Here is a 20,950-nt window from a genome sequence, read left to right as displayed (position 1 = left end):
CCCCTTATTCTTAACCTGTGGCCCCTGGTTCTGGACTCCCCCAACATTGGGAACACGATAGAACTTTATTCATCCCCGTAGGGAAGTACAAACTCCGTGCAGCCAGCGGCCGAGGTCAGGATCGAACCTGGGTCTCCAGCGCCAGGAGGCAGTGGCTCGACCATCTGTGCCACTGTGCCACCCTTTCAACAAGGGGTTCTTGTTTTGACGTCACCGGTAGCGTTAGGCTTCAGTGAGCTTGGCGCATTTTGGTTGGTGTCAAAGGACAAGATGGATGGTTTGGGTGGAGGGGGGATTGATGAAGTGATGGATGAGAGGTTTAAACTGAGATGTAATTGTGGTCATGCACTTTTATTCTCCAGGATGGCAGCGTTCGTGTCCCTACGGTCTTGCAACCGTTCCTCGGACAGGAAGTGATCAGCCATCCCAGACACAGCCCTCTCCGTTATATTGGACCCAACCAGTACCAGAGGAATCTGCACAAGACGCAATGAGGACCAGATGCATCTGAGGATCCCTTCAATCTACTGATTGTGATTCATTGAAACTGCAGCCATGGGAGTGCATTGGACTCATTGGACAACCTCTGGTCTCTCTCCCTCCGATAGCTGGGTGTGGAAGTGCTTAACCTCTAACTCTTTCATCAGAAGAGCGTCTCGTTCTCCTCCTGTACCCGGCCCAGAGGTGAGCCACAAAACTCTCGCCGGGATGGGAGAGGAAGAAGACATGAGAAAAGATGGTGGTGGGGGAGCAGCAATGGTGCCGAGAATTGTTGGGAGGGGGACTCATTGAAGCTTGAACATTCTCCTGAACCAAAAATGGGATCAATAAGTCAGCAATCCAGAGCAGATATCCTTCCTTTATCCACAGTGTGTCAAGATTAGTTGGATCTGATGTTTTTTGGGCTTTGATAAGAGGAATCTTTCACGCCTTGTTTAGGCAGCATTGCATGCTCCAAGACTAACCAGCCGCCAAGCTTTGGTGGCCTAACCTCTTCCGAAACCCTTTGCCCGAGGTCTTGGTGGTCAACTCTTTGTAGCTGATTCAACGAGGTGGTGGCCCTTTTAGGTTTTACCCGCAGAAGCTGGTTGGCAGCGTGCACCAGTCTGCTGCCTGGCGCCTGTGAGGAGGCAGCTTTAACGTTGGCAAGGCTGGCATTCCCGAGACCCTGAGCCACTTGGCTTCTTCGGATGATGGGGTTGGGATTGGAGATGGAGGTCCAGAGTTCTTTAGTGGAAGTGAAGCACTGGCCTCCTGATTTACACTTATCCCCTAACAGGCATCCTTGTGTGGCACGGTGGCACAGCGGTAGATCTGCTGTCTCCTAGCACCAGAGACCCGGGTTCGATCCTGCCTACGGGCGCCGTCAGTACGTTCTCCCCGTGACCTGCGTGGGTTTTCTCCGAGATCTTCGATTTCCTCCCACACTCCAAAGACGTGCAGGTTTGTAGGTTAATTGGCTTGGTATAAATGTAAAAATTGTCCCTAGTGGGTGTAGGATAGTGTTAATGCGCGGGGAACGCTGGTCGGCGCGGACTTGGTGGGCCGAAGGGCCTGTTTCCGCGCTGTATCTCTAAACAAAACCATAAATTAAATGATGGATGGTGAGGGCCTGGAACACTGAGCCAAGGGGATGCCTTGCCTGCGACTCCTTCAACTCTCCGCTGTTTCCTTTCTCTCAGACGTTGACTTTATGGTCTGTAGACGTTGCTCAATCATCAGTGCAACAGTGCTCCAGGGAGCAGTTGCAGAAAAGCTTTGGAGCAGATGGTGGAATTTTAATTTTACTGCACGCAATCATGAAACTCGGCAGAGATCCAGTACACACGACACAAAAGGACCTGGGTGTGAATCACTGGTGGTGGAATTCTTTGCAGAAGGAGAATAAAATTAAGTTGGGGTTTTTTTTTGCAATTTTAATTTGCACGTTGCACTGAGAATTCCAGGCAATCTTATTGCAGTCACACAGGCAATGACCCGTGAGTTTGAAGCAGGTTTCTACCATTGTTCCCCCCTGCTTTGCTCGGGAAACAAACAGCAACCCACCCTACGTTAACTTTGCCGCCAATCCGAACTGCCTCTGCAGCCTGTGGATGGGTTTTGATTGAAGCGAACTTAGGAAGGAACTGTAGATGCTGGTTTAAACTGAAGGTAGACTCAAAATATTGGAGTAACTCAGCGGGTCGGGCAGCATCTCTGGAGAAAAGGAATAGGTGATGTGTCGGGTTGAGACCCTTCTTCAGACTGAGAGTCAAGGGAAAGGAAATGAGGGATGTAGAAAAACATAGAAAATAGGTGCAGGAGGAGGCCATTTGGCCCTTCGAGCCAGCACCGCCATTCATTGTGATCATGGCTAATAGACAATAGGTGCAGGAGGAGGCCATTCGGCCCTTTGAGCCAGCACCGCCATTCAATGTGATCATGGCTGATCATTCTCAATCACTACCCCGTTCCAGCCTTCTCCCCATACCCCCTGACTCCGCTATCCTTAAGAGCTCTATCCAGCTCTCTCTTGAATGCATTCAGAGAATTGGCCTCCACTGCCTTCTGAGGCGGAGAATTCCACAGATTCACAACTCTCTGACTGAAAAAGTTTTTCCTCATCTCAGTTCTAAATGTCCTACCCCTTATTCTTAAACTGTGGCCCCTTGTTCTGGACTCCCCCAACATTGGGAACATGTTTCCTGCCTCTAACGTGTCCAAACCCTTAATAATCTTATACGTTTCGATAAGATCTCCTCTCATCCTTCTAAATTCCAGTGTATACAAGCCTAGTCGCTCCAGTCTTTCAACATATGAAAGTCCCACCATTCCGGGAATTAACCTAGTAAACCTACGCTGCACGCCCTCAATAGCAATCATCCACAATCAGTGACCCGTGCCTGCCTTCTCCCCATATCCCTTGATTCCACTAGCTCCTAGTGTTCCATCTACGGTAACTCTCCTTTAAATTCATCCAGTGAATTGGCCTCCACTGCCTTCTGTGGCGATGTAGAGAGATATAGAACAAATTAATGGAAGATATACAAACGATGATAAAGGAAACAGGCCATTGTTAGCTGTTTGTTAGGTGAGAACAAGTTACAATGAGACTCAACAAGACGACTTTGAAGCTGGTTGGACTTAGGTGAGGGATGGAGAGAGGGAATGTAGGGGTTACTTAAAGTTAGAGAAATCAATGTCATACCACTGGGTTGTGAGCTGCCCAAGCAAACTATGAGCCACAATGATGTGCAGCAGGGAAGGGAACATGCAGATGGTGGTGTATCTATGTATCTACTGCCTCTCTCAGGGATAAAGCATTGGAACAGGCCCTTTGGCCCATCGAGTCCATGCCCATCATCAATCACCTGCTCACACCAGGTTCTATGTTATCCCACTTTTTCATCCACTCCCGAAACACTAAGGGGCAATTTGCAGAGGGGGAATTAACCGACAAACCCGCTCGTCTGTGGGATATGGGAGGAAGGCGCAGAGCCAGCAGGAAACCCACAAGATTACCGGGAGAACGTGCAAACTCCACACACAGACAACACCTAAGGCCGGGTCAAACCCGGCTCTCTGGTGCTGTGAGGAGCTCCACCAGGTGTGCCACTCTACCTTCTTGCCTCTGAGTTGGAAGACTGGTTCTGAATCCCACTCTAATGACAGGACTGCAAGATCTAGGCTGCTCTTACACTAGGACACTAAGCTGGAGAACCATGCCCTCAGGCGCTGGAGTAACACAGCGGGTCAGATAACATCTCTGGAGAAAAAGGATGGGTGACGTTTCAAGTTGAGACCCTTCCTCAGACCACTGAAGAGATTTGAAGAAGAGTCCCGACCTGAAACGTCACCTATCCATGCTCTCCAGAGATGCTACTGCCTGACCCGCTGAGTTACTCTAGCACTTTGTGTCGATCTTTGGTATAAGCCAGCGTCTGCAGTCTGAAGAAGGGTCTCGACCTGAAATGTCACCCATTCCTTCTCTCCAGGGATGCTGCCTGTCCCGCTGAGTTACTCCAGCATTTTGTGTCTACGGTTTAAACCAGCATCTGCAGTTCCTTGCCACACGCTGAATTCTTGTTTATTATAAAAATATTGAGATGGACAATAGACAATAGGTGCAGGAGGAGGCCATTTGGCCCTTCGAGCCAGCACCGCCATTCAATGTGATCATGGCTGATCATTCTCAATCAGTACCCCGTTCCTGCTTTCTCCCCATACCCCCTGACTCCGCTATCCTTAAGAGCTCTATCTAGCTCTCTCTTGAATGTATTCAGAGAATTGGCCTCCACTGCCCTCTGAGGCAGAGAATTCCACAGATTCACAACTCTCTGACTAAAAAAGTTTTTCCTCATCTCTGTTCTAAATGGCCTACCCCTTATTCTTAAACTGTGGCCCCTGGTTCTGGACTCCCCCAACATTGGGAACATGTTTCCTGCCTCTAACGTGTCCAACCCCTTAATAATTTTATACGTTTCGATAAGATCCCCTCTCATCCTTCTCAATTCCAGTGTATACAAGCCTAGTCGCTCCAGCCTTTCAACGATAGCTTGACTGGATGGCACGATTGGGAAAGATGTGGTTGAGCCCACAGTTAACCTATCCGTACACTTGTCTTATCTGTACATTTAGGAGTTTTTATTTCCACCCTCAGCTAATTCCTTATTTGCCCTCAGGTGGATGGATGAGATCTCGTTTGCAGTGTCCTGTGGCCAACACTCGACCTTCAAGCATCACAAAAACATTATCACAAACCCACTGCGAAATGCCTTTGCAAATTAGCTGCCTTGCAGCTCAATTTCACTCAATTGCAAAGCTGTAAAGTGCTTTGGGACGAACAGTGGATGTGAAATGTATTACATAATTGGCAATCAAAACTGTTTTAATACCCAAATGGAATTCAAAATAAATATGCATCATGTTTCAACTGATGACAAGGTTTCGCAAGTGAGAAAAACTCGTTTAAGATAATCTTAAATCATCTATGCAGACAATCATTCCTGATTCTCAAATGACTCCAATGTTTTTTATCCATAGGTTTTTTACAACATAAAGTTCCTTGTGCATAGAGGAGCTTGCCTTAAGAAGGGTCTCGACTCGACTCCAGAACAAGGGGTCACAGTTTAAGGATAAAGGGGAAGTCTTTTAGGACCGAGATGAGAACGTTTTTTTTCACACAGAGAGTTGTGAATCTGTGGAATTCTCTGCCACAGAAGGTAGTTGAGGCCAGTTCATGGCTATATTTAAGAGGGAGTTAGATGTGGCCCTTGTGGCTAAAGGGATCAGGGGGTATGGAGAGAAGGCAGGTACGGGATACTGAGTTGGATGATTAGCCATGATCATATTGAATGGCGGTGCAGGCTCGAAGGGCCAAATGGCCTACTCCTGCACCTATTTTCTGTGAAACTTCTCTCCAGAGATGCTGCCTGTCCTGCTGAGTTACTCCAGCTTTTTGTGTCTATCTCCTGTTATCAAGCCTTACTAGACCCCACACACAGAGTCACAGAGTGATACTGTGTGGAAACAGGCCCCTCGGCCTAACTTGCCAACATGTCCCAGCGATGCTAGTCCCACCTGCCCGCGTTTGGTCCATATCCCTCGAAACATGTCCTATCCAGTCAACGTTCTATTGAGCCTTTAGATTTTAGAGATACAGCGCAGAAACAGGCCCTGTGGCCCACCGAGTCCGCGCCGACCAGCGATCACCCGGTACGGTTGAGTTACTGCCTCACAACACCACAGAACCTGGTTCGATCCTAACCTCGGGTACTGTCAGCGTGGAGTTTGTACGTTCTCCCTGTGACCATGTTCGTTTGCCCCGGTTTCCTCCCACATCCCAAAAGATGCACGTATTTGAGGGCTAATTAGATTCTGTAAATTGCCCCTTGGTACGTAACAAGTGGATGAGAAAGTGGGATAACATGGAACTAGTGTGAAGGGGTGATCGATGGTCTACGTGGACTTGGGGGGGTGGGCGCTGAAGGGCCTGTTTCCCTGCTGTATCTCTGAACTAAATTGAACTAAATCTGCCTGTGATTCCTGCCCCATCATTTGATGTAAAGGTTTGAAAGGAATGGTATATGAAGGAACCACAGATGCTGATTTCAACCGAAGATAGATGCAGAATGCTGGGCGTGACTCAGCGGGTCAGGCAGCATCTCTGGAGAGAAGGAATGGGCGATGTTTCGGGTGGAGACCCTTCTTCAGACTTAGGTCAGGGGAGAGGGAGATGCAGAGATAAGGAAGTGTAAGGTGTGAGAACGAGACATCAAAGGGTGGAGACCAAGGAAAATGTGGGAGAGCTCATTGTTGAGAAGGTAACAAAGTAAACAGATAAAATGTAATCAGAGATTGGTCGAAGAACTGGGATGGGAAAGAGATGGAAAGCAAGGGTTACTTAAAGTTAGAGAAGTCAATGTTCATACCACTGGGGTGTAAGCTGCCCAAGCGAAATATGAGGTGCTGTTCCTCAAATTTGCACTGGGCTTCACTCTGACAATGGAGGAGGCCCAGGACAGAAAGGTCAGTGTGGGAGGGGGAGTTGAAGTGCTGAGCCACCGGGAGATCAGGTAGGTTTAGGCGGAATGAGAGGAGGTGTTCGGCGAAACGATCGCCGAGCCTGCACTTGGTCTCACCTATGTCATTGAAAGTAGGCATGCAGGTGCAGCAGGCAGCGAAGAAAGCGAATGGTATGTTGGCATTCATAGCGAGGGGATTTGAGTATAGGAGCAGGGAGGTTCTGCTGCAGTTGTACAGGGCATTGGTGAGACCACACCTGGAGTATTGCGTACAGTTTTGGTCTCCTAATCTGAGGAAAGACATTCTTGCCATATAGGGAGTACAGAGAAGGTTCACCAGATTGATCCCTGGGATGGCAGGACTTTCATATGAAGAAAGACTGGATAGACTCGGCTTGTACTCGCTGGAATTTAGAAGATTGAGGGGGGATCTTATAGAAACTTACAAAATTCTTAAGGGGTTGGACAGGCTAGATGCAGGAAGATTGTTCCCGATGTTGGGGAAGTCCAAAACAAGGGGCCACACAGTTTAAGGATAAGGGGGAAGTCTTTTAGGACCGAGATGAGAAAGTTTTTTTTCACACAGAGAGTGGTGAATCTGTGGAATTCTCTGCCACAGAAGGTAGTTGAGGCCAGTTCATTGGCTATATTTAAGAGGGAGTTAGATGTGGCCCTTGTGGCTAAAGGGATCAGGGGGTATGGAGAGAAGGCAGGTACGGGATACTGAGTTGGATGTTCAGCCATGATCATATTGAATGGCGGTGCAGGCTCGAAGGGCCGAATGGCCTACTCCTGCACCTATTTTCTATGTACAGGAATCCACACCTGGAACAGCGGATACAGTAGACGAAGCTGGAGGAGGAAGTGGCATAGAAGGTGGCACTCCACAGATAACGTACAAAACTAGGTCGGATGGAGTTTGAGTCTCACCTCTCCTGAGAATTCAATGGAACACCCTGATTCATATTCTCAGGAGATTTTTAGCATCAATAATGATTCCAATCTTATGTTCAAGGGCCAAGGCTTTATTAAACCGGGTTGGTCGCCATAGCAACTGATGGAGAACAGTTATTTTGCTAAAGGCCTTTGATTACAGGATCATTATCGGTACTTTTAACGTGTCAGTCAGCATCCAATACTGAAGCAACAGCATTGTGAAGCGAGAGGAATGACATAAAGAACTGCAGTAACTCAGCGGGTCAGGCAGCATCTCTGGAGAGAAGGAACAGGTGACATTTTGGATTGTGGCCCAACAATCCATGTCCTCCAGAGATGCTGCCTGACCCGCTAAGTTACTCCAGCACTCTGTGAAACGTCACCTATCCATGTTCTCCACAGATGCTGCCTGACCCACTGAGTTACCCCAGCACTCTGTGAAACGTCACCTATCCATGTTCTCCACAGATGCTGCCTGACCCGCTGAGTTACTCCAGCACTTTGTGACATGTTAAATATATAAAATTATCTTGGCTTCAATCCAGAAAATAAAAATCTATTTTTCAGTAGAAGAACACAAGAGAGACTGCATTATGCAACTGGATTTATAAGCACAATTACAGGGAGGAACAGCTAGCTGCCTGGATGTCCTTTGAGGCTCTAGGATGCCTAATAATTTGCCTGTGTAGGAAGGAACTGCAGATGCTGGTTTAAACCGAAGATAGATACAAAATGCTGGAGTAACTCAGCGGGACAGGCAGCATCTCTGGAGAGAAGGAATGGGTGACGTTTCAGGTCGAGACCCTTCTTCAGACTGATCAGTCTGAAGAAGGAACTCGACCTGAAACGTCACCCATTCATTCCTTCTCTCCAGAGATGCTGCCTGACCTGCTGAGTTACTCCAGCATTTTGTGATACCTTCGACCTGTACCAGCATCTGCAGTTATTTTCCTACTAAACTAAAGATAGATACAAAATGCTGGAGTAACTCAGCGGATCAGGCAGGATCTCTGGAGAAAAGGAATGGACTGTATTTCGGGGTTGGGACCTTCTTTATTCTCCAGAGATGCTGCCTGACCCGCTGAGTTACACAAAATCCAGCATTTTCTGTCCACGGTTTAAACCAGCATCTGCAGTTCCTTCCTACACGTTTGTTAGCTGTTGGCTCGGTGAGAACGAGTACAGGCCATGAGGCTCAACAAGATGACTGTGAAGCTGGTAGGGCTTGGGTGGGGGAGGGACGGAGGGAGAGAGAGAGAGGGGGAATGCAAGGGTTACCAAGTGAGAGGAATCAACATTCATATCACTGGGTTGTCAGCAGCTTCCTTCTGCATTGCTCTCTGAGTGCCGTGCGCTGCATTCAGATACAGAACCATTCCAATTGATGACCTTGACAAGGAAAGGCAGGCTGCTCTTTCAAGGACTCCAGTTCTGCTTTGCCATTCGTTACAGCCGGTAAAGAGACAGGTCTTTCAGTCAGTCACGCCTACCGTGACATTTTGAAATGTGATTGCAACAGAAGGTCCAAAGACGTGCAGGTATGTAGGTTAATTGGCTGGGTAAAATGTAAAAATTGTCCCTAGTGGGTGTAGGATAGTGTTAATGTACGGGGATCACTGGGCGGCACGGACTTGGAGGGCCGAAAAGGCCTGTTTCCGGCTGTATATATATGATATGATATGATGATAAGGTTCCTGTTTAATATTGGTCACCCATAACTCACCCTCCCAAGAGACCCGGGTTCAATCCTAACCACTGGTGCTGTCTGTACGGAGTTTGTACGTTCTCCCTGTGACCCATGTGCGTTTTAGACAATAGACAATAGGTGCAGGAGGAGACCATTCGGCCCTTCGAGCTAGCACCGCCATTCAATGTGATCATGGCTGATCATTTTCAATCAGTACCCCGTTCCTACCTTCTCCCCATACCCCCTGACTCCGCTATCCTTAAGAGCTCTATCTAACTCTCTCTTGAATGCATTCAGAGAATTGGCCTCCACTGCCTTCTGAGGCAGAGAATTCCACAGATTCACAACTCTCTGACTGAAAAAGTTTTTCCTCATCTCCATTCTAAATGGCCGACCCCTTATTCTTAACCTGTGGCCCCTGGTTCTGGACTCCCCCAACATTGGGAACACGATAGAACTTTATTCATCCCCGTAGGGAAGTACAAACTCCGTGCAGCCAGCGGCCGAGGTCAGGATCGAACCTGGGTCTCCAGCGCCAGGAGGCAGTGGCTCGACCATCTGTGCCACTGTGCCACCCTTTCAACAAGGGGTTCTTGTGTTGACGTCACCGGTAGCGTTAGGCTTCAGTGAGCTTGGCGCATTTTGGTTGGTGTCAAAGGACAAGATGGATGGTTTGGGTGGAGGGGGGATTGATGAAGTGATGGATGAGAGGTTTAAACTGAGATGTAATTGTGGTCATGCACTTTTATTCTCCAGGATGGCAGCGTTCGTGTCCCTACGGTCTTGCAACCGTTCCTCGGACAGGAAGTGATCAGCCATCCCAGACACAGCCCTCTCCGTTATATTGGACCCAACCAGTACCAGAGGAATCTGCACAAGACGCAATGAGGACCAGATGCATCTGAGGATCCCTTCAATCTACTGATTGTGATTCATTGAAACTGCAGCCATGGGAGTGCATTGGACTCATTGGACAACCTCTGGTCTCTCTCCCTCCGATAGCTGGGTGTGGAAGTGCTTAACCTCTAACTCTTTCATCAGAAGAGCGTCTCGTTCTCCTCCTGTACCCGGCCCAGAGGTGAGCCACAAAACTCTCGCCGGGATGGGAGAGGAAGAATTAATTTGCTTATTTCCCCAACAAGAATATCACAAGCAAAGTGAAATAAGCGAACAACTCCATTCTTTAAAAATTAATACACGCAACAGATTTTTCATGAGACGTGTCTAGACATTATTATCTCCCCTGGAACATTGTGGAATCTAATTCAAGGACTCTGTGCTCAAACGAGGAAAGACTGATAACATGGGAAGGTCGTTTTGCTGAGCTGAGCTGAGAGTGAAAAACATTATATGGTTTATATAGTTTTACAAAATATAGAGAATTAATAACAATTAATAATTAACAATATTAATATAGAAATAGCAATCGGAACTGATAAAAATGTGTTGCCTGCCTCATAACGCAGACAACAGTAATCAACAGTAATCACAAAAGTTCCGCAGCTCGAGAGGGGAGGAGACTCAGGCACCTGGCACAATTCCAGGAGCCTGAATCCGGTTAACCCTTTCAGCGTACAGCTCACTTTTAACAATACTAAAATCAATTATAAATAGTTAAGAGATAAAGAGTGAGGAATATATGTAACTGAATACATGATTAGATTTGATAAGTCGGAATGAAACATATATATATACTGCAATTGGGTGAAATAGAACTGATTTGGAAACGGTACCGACCCCCTAGGTTTTAGGTAATAAAGGCAGAGGGGCTAACCTCACAACATCTACGCCGGAAGCGATATTGATGTCGTACACCACAGACGAGTGGTCCACCCACTACGGTGTCCTAAACTTAGACACCGTAAATTTATTTGATATACTTTTTTTTTTTATCACACTATGTCACATCTATGTGTTTTTCTTTCAAGGACAATCGCGGAGGGGAACTACCAAGGAAGTCTATAATATAAATGCCCCCAAAACTATAAATGTCCTGAGATATGGATGCACCATAATAAATAAGGTCATTAAAATTGGTAAAAATGTATGACGACAATCAAAAGAAAATGGGAGGAATCAGACTATGTAGTTGGAATATAAGGGGTATTAATGAACCTATTAAAAGGGGCAAGATACTAGCTCAGTTGAAATCATACAACACGGACATTTCGTTTTTACAGGAAACGCATCTTAGACATCAAGATCAGTCGAGACTGAGGGCGAATTGGATAGGCCAAACATTTCACTCTTCATTTACTTCCAAATCTAGAGGCACTGCAATCATTATTCGTAAAGGAATTCCATTTAAATCAAAGAATACTATATCAGATAAGGAAGGGAGATACCTTATAGTAGCAGGAGAGATCAATAATACGCCAATTACGCTGGTAAACATATATGCGCCTAATTTTGATAACCCTCAGTTCTTTAATAAAATTCTGAATATAATTGCAGAATTTAATTATCAAAATGTTATAATTGGAGGAGATTTTAACTGTGTTTTAGACCCTTATCTAGATAAATCGATGCAAAAAAAAAAAGGTAATCTGAAATCTAAAACCAGTGAACTCTTACACACATATATGGAAAACACAAATATAGCAGATGTGTGGAGGATTGCAAATCCGACGGGAAGGGATTATTCGTTTTATTCAACGGTGCATAAAACATACTCACGGATAGACTATTTTCTTGTGGATACAAAATTAATTCCGCATTCTATGAACCCTAAATACCACATAAATGCGATCTCAGACCACTCTCCGTTAACTTTTGTTTTAAAACTAGAAGGAATGTCTATGAATAAATCATTTTGGAGGTTTAACTCGCAAATTTTAAAAGACCCACAAGGGAGTATATATCTAAAAAAACAGATGGACCTATTTTTTGAGATAAATGATACACCAGATATATCCCCCACGTTATTATGGGAATCCTTCAAAGCATTTATTAGAGGAGTCATTATTTCATTTCAAGCTTATCAAAATAAAAAGAATAAGAATGATCAAAGACATTTAGAAGAACAAATAAAACAATTAGATACAGATAATGCTAAAGATCCAACTATGGATAAACATAATAAAATCCTATTATTGAAATTCAAGCTAAATAAATTATTGTCAGAGAAAGTTATAACACTATTTCAAATTACAAAACAAGAACACTTCGAATTTGGGGACAAACCCCACAAACTTCTAGCACGCCAATTGAAAAAACGGGAAAAAGAAAATGCAATATTAAAGATTAAATCAGATAGAGGGGAATTATTAACATTACCCAAGGATATTAATAAAAGATTTGCTCAATTTTACCAGAATTTATACACATCTAAAACGTTAATAGACAATAATAATAAAATTTCAGAATTCCTAGATAATTGTAACCTACCACAATTAGCACTGAGGGAACAAGAGGAACTGGGAGCACAAATTACTTCGAAGGAGATAGAAGACACAATAAAAACACTAAAGAATGGAAAAACACCAGGACCAGACGGATTCAGCAATGAATTTTATAAAGCATTTTACGACATAGTTATTCCACGATTACAGAAAATGTATACATATGCTTTTAAAGAGCAAAGCTTACCTGAAACACTAGCAGAATCAACGATTATATTAATACTTAAAAAAGATAAAAATATAGAAGAACCAGGATCATATAGAGCTATTGCTTTGTTAAATACGGATCAAAAAATAATAGCGAAAACACTAGCCATTAGACTAAGCAGGTACGTTAGTAGACTAATAAATGAGGATCAAACAGGATTTATATCTAAGAGACACTCATTCAATAATTTGAGACGTTTGCTTAACATAATGCACTCACATAAACCTCATGACCAAGAGTTATCTATCATCTCACTGGATGCAGAAAAAGCGTTTGATCAAGTAGAATGGGATTATATGATTAAAGTATTGCAAAAATTTCAAATGGGAGAGAACTTTATCGCATGGATAAAATTATTATATAACAAACCTACGGCTAGAATATTAACTAACAATATATTATCCTCGAAATTTGAACTATCAAGGGGCAATAGACAAGGATGTTCATTATCACCGTTGTTATTCGCTTTGGTAATTGAACCCCTTGCTGAAAAAATAAGAACACACCCGGATATTTATGGTTATAACACAAAATATTCGAATAACAAAATATCCCTATATGCCGATGATGTACTACTGTACATCACAAAACCACAAATTAGTATACCAAACATATTAAATTTAATTGAGGACTTTGGATCCTTTTCAGGATATAGAATAAATTGGAACAAAAGTGAAATTATGTCGATAAATCCAAAAGACTCAACACACCTCCGGAAATTCCCTTTTAAAATAGCTACAGAAAAATTCAAATATTTGGGAATTGAAATTACTAGAAATTACCAGGATATGTTTAAAGCCAATTATAATCCCCTACTTAAGAAATTAAATAATTTGATTAAATTCTGGAAAACACTTCCGATGTCCTTAATAGGCAGAATAAATGCTATAAAAATGATTTTCTTACCACAAATCCTATACCTATTTCAATCAATACCTATATATCTTCCTAAAAGGTTTTTCAAAAAATTGGACTCAGATATTACAAATTTTATATGGGATTATAAATCCCATAGAATACAAATAGCACACCTTAATAAACGAAAAGAGTTGGGGGGTCTAGCGCTCCCTAACTTTATGTATTATAATTGGGCAGTAAATATTAAAAATATGATTCACCTGCTGGACAATTCTGCCCATCAGGCGGCCTGGATCTTAATGGAAAAAGGGGACTGCTCCCCGAGTAATATAGGAGCGACTATCCTCTCACCAATAAATCTGAATAATAAAAATTATAATAAAAATCCAATTATACATAGCACAATTAGAACATGGAAACAAATAAAACAGAATCTAAAATTAAGAAACTTATCTCTTTTAATACCAATAGTCAATAATCCATCGTTTAAACCATCAATTATAGACAAATCATTTATACAATGGGAAAGAATGGGAATCAAATCGCTCGAAGATTTGTATGAATTGGGAAAATTACTATCATTTCAACAAATACAACTGAAATATAATTTGAAAAATAACCAATATTTTAAATATCTTCAAATTCGTGATTATCTGAAAAAATATACAAAAGATTATTATAATATGCCTTCCGACTTACTGGATGAAGCAATGAAGACAAAGGCGGAATCAGCTAATCTAATATCGTATTTATATAATATCATTTTAAACATAGCAATACCCACAACAGATGGAATTAGAAGAGACTGGGAACAAGAATTAGCTATAAAAATTTCAAAAGAGAGTTGGGATAATCATTTACTACAGGTGCATAAATGTTCGATCAACGTACGACATACGCTCATCCAATTCAAAACATTACATAGATTATATTATTCAAAAACTAAATTAAATAAAATCTTCCCGAATGTTTCACCAATTTGTGATAAATGTCTGTGTCAAGAAGCTACTATAGCGCATTCTTTTGTTTTTTGTACAAAAATCCAAAAATTCTGGTATGAAATATTTGATATTTTTTCAAAATTAATCAAAATAAAACTGGTACCAAAACCAGAATGGATCATTTTTGGAATATCGGAAGGTAACCCTGAATTAAACGTGTTTCAGAAGAATTTATTTAATTACGGGCTAATAATGGGAAAAAAGCTCATACTGAAATTCTGGAAAAATGCGCCCACACCAACAATAAAAATGTGGATATCAAATATGTTTGAAACACTACATTTGGAAGAGATGAGATTCCTCTTAGCAGGTAAAGCAGACCAATTCCAAAAGACGTGGTCTACGTTTCTGGACCTATTACAAGCATGAGGTGCAATAGTAATTTTACAAAGAAATAAATAAATAAATGGTATCAGGACCTGGTAATGGGAGGTAAAACAACAAAACAGACTTGGTTGGTAGTCCCCTTCCTGCGGAGTTTAATGTTATAATAGAGCGATTGTTTCTACTTTTTTTTTTTTTTTTTTTTCTTTCTTTTCTAGGGTCTACTTTCTTACTTTACTTCCTTCTCTAACTTCTTTTCCAAGGGGCTTTCTTTTCCCAACACTCTCTTGCACTTCACGACTCTTGCGCACTTTCTTTCTTTACTTCTTTACTTCTATCTTTTTCTTAAAGCTCAAAAAAAGGAAGCGGTATAAAAAATGTATTAAGATATACCTGTTGTATTATTGTAATTTACCGTACTTTTAATAAAAAAAAAAAAAAAAAAAAAAAAAAAAAAAAAAAAAAAAAAAAAAAAAAAAAAAAAAATGGCCGACCCCTTATTCTTAAACTGTGGCCCCTGGTTCTGGACTCCGGTCCATCGGGCGCACCGGTTTCTTCCCACATCCCAAAGATTTGTAGGTTAATTGACCTCTGTATATTATCCCTGGTGTGTAGGATAGAAATAGGGTGCTCGCTGGTTGGTGTGGACTCGCTGGTACATATACATAGAAACATAGAAACTAGGAGCAGGAGGAGGCCATTCGGCCCTTCAAGCCTGCACCGCCATTCAATATGATCATGGCTGATCATCCAGCTCAGTAACCTGTACCTGCCTTCTCTCCATACCCCCTGATCCCTTTAGCAAAAAGGGCCACATCTAACTCCCTCTTAAATATAGCCAATGAACTGGCCTCAACTACCTTCTGTGGCAGAGAATTCCACAGACTCACCACTCTCTGTGTGAAGAAATGTTTTCTCATCTCGGTCCTAAAAGACTTCCCCCTTATCCTTAAGCTGTGACCCCTGGTTCTGGACTCCCCCAACATCGGGAACAATCTTCCCGCATCTAGCCTCGAGCCGCATCTAGCCTCTCCAACCCCTTAAGAATTTTATATGTTTCTATAAGATCCCCCCTCAGTCTTCTAAATTCCAGCGAGTACAAGCCGAGTCTATCCAGTCTTTCTTCATATGAAAGTCCCGCCATCCCAGGGATCAATCTAGTGAACCTTCTCTGTACTCCCTCTAAGGCAAGAACGTCTTTCCTCAGATTAGGAGACCAAAACTGCACAGAATACTGCATACCATACCAACATGGGTAGATACATAGTTGAAAAAGGGTCCCGTCCCAAAACATCACCTATCTATGTCCTCCAGAGATGCTGCCTGACCCACCCATTTACTCCAGCAATTTTGTGTGTTTGAATATAACCTAAAACGTCAAAAAGTACAGCTTTAAAGTAAATGCTTGGGCCAAATATGTTGCCAAGATAAACTAATCTCCTCTGCCTCACGTGAACCATATCCCTCCATTCTCTGCGTATCCAAAGCCAAATGCCTCTATCGTATCTGTTTCCACAACCACCCCAGGCACCCACCACTCTCAGTGTAAAAAGAAACAGGCCCCAAGTATCTCGTTTAAATTTTTCCCCCCTCACCTAGAGTCATAGAGTGATGCAGCGTGGAAACAGGCCCTTCGGCCCATCTTGCCCACACCGGCCAACATGCCCCAGCTACACTAGTCCCACCTGCCCGCGTTTGGTCCATATCCCTCCAAACCTGTCCTATCCATGTACCTGTCTAACTGTTTCTTAAATGTTGGGACAGTCCCAGCCTCAACTACCTCCTCCGGCAGCTCACCACCCTTTGTGTGAAAAAGCTACCCCTCAGATGCCTATTAAATCTTTTCCCCTTCACCTTGAACCTATGTCCTCTGGTCCTCGATTCACCTACTCTATGCACGAGACTTTGTGCATCTACCCGATCTATTCCTCTCATGGTATAGATCATGAGATCATGGTATACACCTGAAAGCTACAACATCTAGTCTTTGACATTTCCACGCTGGGAGAAAGGTTCTGACCGCCGACCCTGTCTACTCCTCTCATGATTTCACAAGCCTCTATCATGTCTCCCCTCAGCTTCTGACGTTCCAGTGAAGACAATCCAAGTTCAATATCTCAACAAGCTGGTTTCCCTGCTGTTCATTCAATCCACAAAGCAAAGTCACACCAATGACATCTTACTTTATAAACACTGGGGTGTCTGGGTTAGATTGGCTTCAGAACACCTTCTGTCAAGAATGAATGTCTTTCCAATTTCAGGCAGCATCTGAATTATTGAGAGCAATCCCCAGCTGCTCTTCTCCATATTTTATCCTTGTTTCTTTGTAGTGGGAGTGAAAGACCATTAGCACCTAACAATGGCCCAGGGTCTAATGCCTCTCAACGTCTTATGTTCCCTCCCACAATCAGCGGTAAATGTGTCCACCCACATGCGTGTTATGTTCTAAATAAAATCTGGGACAACATTGCCTTCCACATTTCCTAAGAAGGCTACACCCAGAAAAGTACTTTTTTCCCCCATTGTAAAGCACTCTCACATTCACAAAGGCAAGTGAAAACCACTTAATCTAAAATTAAGGTGTCTTTTTTGGCTCAAACATGTCTCAAACATGTAAACCGTGAATTCTCCAATTTTAGGTAACCTCTCGGGCGACGCAGCGGGTAAAGCTGCTGCCTCTCAGCGCCAGAGACCCGGGTTCGATCCCGACTACGGGTGCTGTCTGTAAGGAGTTGTACATTCCCCCTTGGGACCTGCGTGGGTTTTCTCCAGGTGCTCTGGTCCCCTCTCACACTCCAAAGACGTGCGAGGCTGTAGGTCAATTGGCTTCCTAGTTAATAGGATAGAATTGGGAATTTAGGACTAGCGTACCGATGATCGCTGGTCGGCGTGGAGTCGGTGGGCCGAAGGGCCTGTTTCCACACTGTATCTCTAAACTAACCTCCTCCCCCACTATCCCCTTTCTCCCCTACACTACCCTTTCTTCCTCTCCGCCCCCCCCTCCCCCAAGCCCCACCTGGACGCACTCCTATTTGTTCCACCCCCCTCCACCTACGATCCTTCCTCGGGCTTCACAATTTGCTCCTCTTCAATCCTTTTGTCTCACACCTTCTGTTTTTCCATCTCTGGCCTTTGTCCAACCTTTGGCCTATCAAAACCTCCGCTCACCTGTGTCCACCTATTACCTTCCAATGCTTTCTCCTGCCCTTCCTCTCTCCCAGGTTCCCCCCTGCCCCCACCCCCCCCCCCCCCACACACAATCTGTCTGAAGAAGGGATCTAACCCAAAATGTCACCTATCAATGTTCTCCAGGGATGCTGAGTGACCTGCTGAGTTACTCCAGCACTTTGTGTCTTTTTTTTTGTAAAGTAGCATCTGCAGTTAGCTCGGGTTAGTACGGGCATTAGTACGTTAGTACTTGATTAGTTCGAGTGTCAGAGTTTATGGGGAGAAGGCAGTGGAATGGGGTTAGGAGGGAAAGATAGATCAGTCATGATTGAATGGCGGAGTAGACTTGATGGGCTGAATGGCCTAATTCTGCTCCTATCCCTTATGAACTGATGCAGTTCCTTGTTTCTACCACTTGGCTACACAGATCAGAAGACCATTGATGTTCTATTCACAAAATGCTGGAGTAACTCAGCAGGTCAGGCAGCATCTCGGGAGAGAAGGAATGGGTGACGTTTCGGGTCGAGACCCTTCTTCAGTCTGAAGAAGGGTCTCGACCCGAAACGTCACCCATTCCTTCTCTCCCGAGATGCTGCCTGACCTGCTGAGTTACTCCAGCATTTTGTGAATAAATCGATTTGTACCAGCATCTGCAGTTATTTTCTTATAGACCATTGATGTTCTATCAGCCTTAGGACTGAACAGCATATCATTTCTGTGGCGTAGAAGTACTGTACAATAATCCCAGCGAACGTGATTATCCTTGAGAAATTGATTCATTGTGGAGAATTTCGCTAATGATCAATTACTCTAAACCCTGAGCTTTGAAGATCAGGCATGTAAGACAAAACTAATTTGTATCTGGTTAGTTGTAAAGTGGGGCGCTCATTAAAAAATGCAAAACATTTAATGATGTGGATAACCAAGAATATTCATTCAAATAAGTATGGTGATGAGATTAGCAAGGCATGATTCTAGATCAGTGGAAAATATATTTCAAACAGAAATTTGTACTAAATTAAAAATTGATGCCTCATGCATACATTCACATTAATGTATTTTCAGTCAATACTTCCACTTGCTATGCTAGAGTTACTCATCGAATTTTTAATGGAGGGGAGATGCAGGGCATGGAAACAGGTCCTTTGGCCCACTGTGTCCTTAAATAGACCACCTTGCCTATTTATACCAATCCTAATGTTGTAGCATGGAACTGCAGATGCTGGTTTACACCAGAGATAGACACAAAATGCTGGAGTAACTCAGCGGGCCGGGCAGCATCTATGGAGAGAAGGAATGGGTGACGTTTCGGATCGAGACCCTTCTTCATTCTGATCAGTCATTAGAACTGAGATGAGGAAAAACTTTTTCAGTCAGAGTTGTGAATCTGTGGAATACACTGGAATTTAGAAGGAGGGGATCTTATCGAATACACTGGGAGGGGATCTTATCGAAACGTATAAGATTATTAAGGGGTTGGACACGTTAGAGGCAGGAAACATGTTCCCAATGTTGAGGGAGTCCAGAACAAGGGGCCACAGTTTAAGAATAAGGGGTTGGCCATTTAGAACGGAGAGGAGGAAAAACTTTTTCAGTCAGAGAGTTGTGAATCTGTGGAATTCTCTGCCTCAGAAGGCAATGGAGGCCAATTCTCTGAATGCATTCAAGAGAGAGCTAGATAGAGCTCTTAAGGATAGCGGAGTCAGGGGGTATGGGGAGAAGGCAGGAACGGGGTACTGACTGAGAATGATCAGCCATGAACACATTGAATGGCGATACTGGCTCGAAGGGCCGAATGGCCTCCTCCTGCACCTATTGTCTATTGGGTCTCGACCTGAAACTTCGCCCATTCCTTCTCTCCAGAGATGCTGCCTGACCCGCTGAGTTACTCCAGCATTTTGTGCCTATGCCAATCCCAAATGTTTGCATTAATTCCACTGTGCCCTGCTCATTTCATGTACCTGCCTGGATGGCTCTCATATGGTGTTACTGCTCCTGCCCCCATTACCTTCAGTCTGAAGAAGGGTCCTACTTTAATACTAAAGTATTGGCCTGGTCCTATTCACCTGAACTTGGTCGTTATCCCACTGAAACTCTTCCTATCCATATATCCATCCAAATGTCTTTTAAAAATCATAAATGTGTCCACTTCTATCGCATTTTCTGACGGCTCATTCCAGATATGGACGACTCGGCTTGTACTCGCTGGAATTTAGAAGACTGAGGGGGGATCTTATAGAAACTTACAAAATTCTTAAGGGGTTGGACAGGCTAGATGCAGGAAGATTGTTCCCGATGTTGGGGAAGTCCAGAACAAGGGGTCACACAGTTTAAGGATAAGGGGGAAGTCTTTTAGGACCGAGATGAGAACGTTTTTTTTCACACAGAGAGTGGTGAATCTGTGCAATTCTCTGCCACAGAAGGTAGTTGAGGCCAGTTCATTGGCTATATTTAAGAGGGAGTTAGATGTGGCCCTTGTGGCTAAAGGGATCAGGGGGTATGGAGAGAAGGCAGGTACGGGATACTGAGTTGGATGATCAGCCATGATCACATTGAATGGCGGTGCAGGCTCGAAGGGCCGAATGGCCTACTCCTGCACCTATTTTCTATGTTTCTACCCTCTGAGTGAACAAGTTACCCCTGGGGTCCCTCTTAAAGTATCTCCCCTCTCGCCTTATGTCTATGCCCTCTGGTTTTAGAACCCTCTACCCAGGGAACAAGACTGCAGGCATTCACATTGTCCTTACCCCTCATGATCTAGCATCCCTCAATCAGATCACCCCTCAGCTAACTATTAATTTCTGCAGATACAGGATATCAATTGTGACATTTTTTTAAAACAGGAGGGCTGTTTTAAAAACAGG

General features: G+C 43.8%; 1 protein-coding gene across 2 annotated transcripts in view; it reads left to right on the top strand.

Annotated features, from left to right (window-relative positions):
• The window catches only part of sars2 (seryl-tRNA synthetase 2, mitochondrial), a 45,537-nt gene extending 40,642 nt beyond the window's left edge, over nt 1-4,895 (top strand). For both annotated transcript variants that reach the window (XM_078431158.1, XM_078431159.1), the window contains exon 16: nt 363-4,895. In XM_078431158.1, coding sequence (XP_078287284.1) covers nt 363-494 — 132 coding nt within the window. In that variant the 3' untranslated portion in view covers nt 495-4,895. The remainder of the gene's footprint in view (nt 1-362) is intronic.
• Nucleotides 4,896-20,950: the final 16,055 nt, after the last annotated feature.

This window comes from Rhinoraja longicauda, chromosome 41, assembly GCF_053455715.1.
Source record: "Rhinoraja longicauda isolate Sanriku21f chromosome 41, sRhiLon1.1, whole genome shotgun sequence".
Classification (NCBI taxonomy): domain Eukaryota; kingdom Metazoa; phylum Chordata; class Chondrichthyes; order Rajiformes; family Arhynchobatidae; genus Rhinoraja; species Rhinoraja longicauda.
This window is presented reverse-complemented; position numbering and strand designations above follow the sequence as displayed.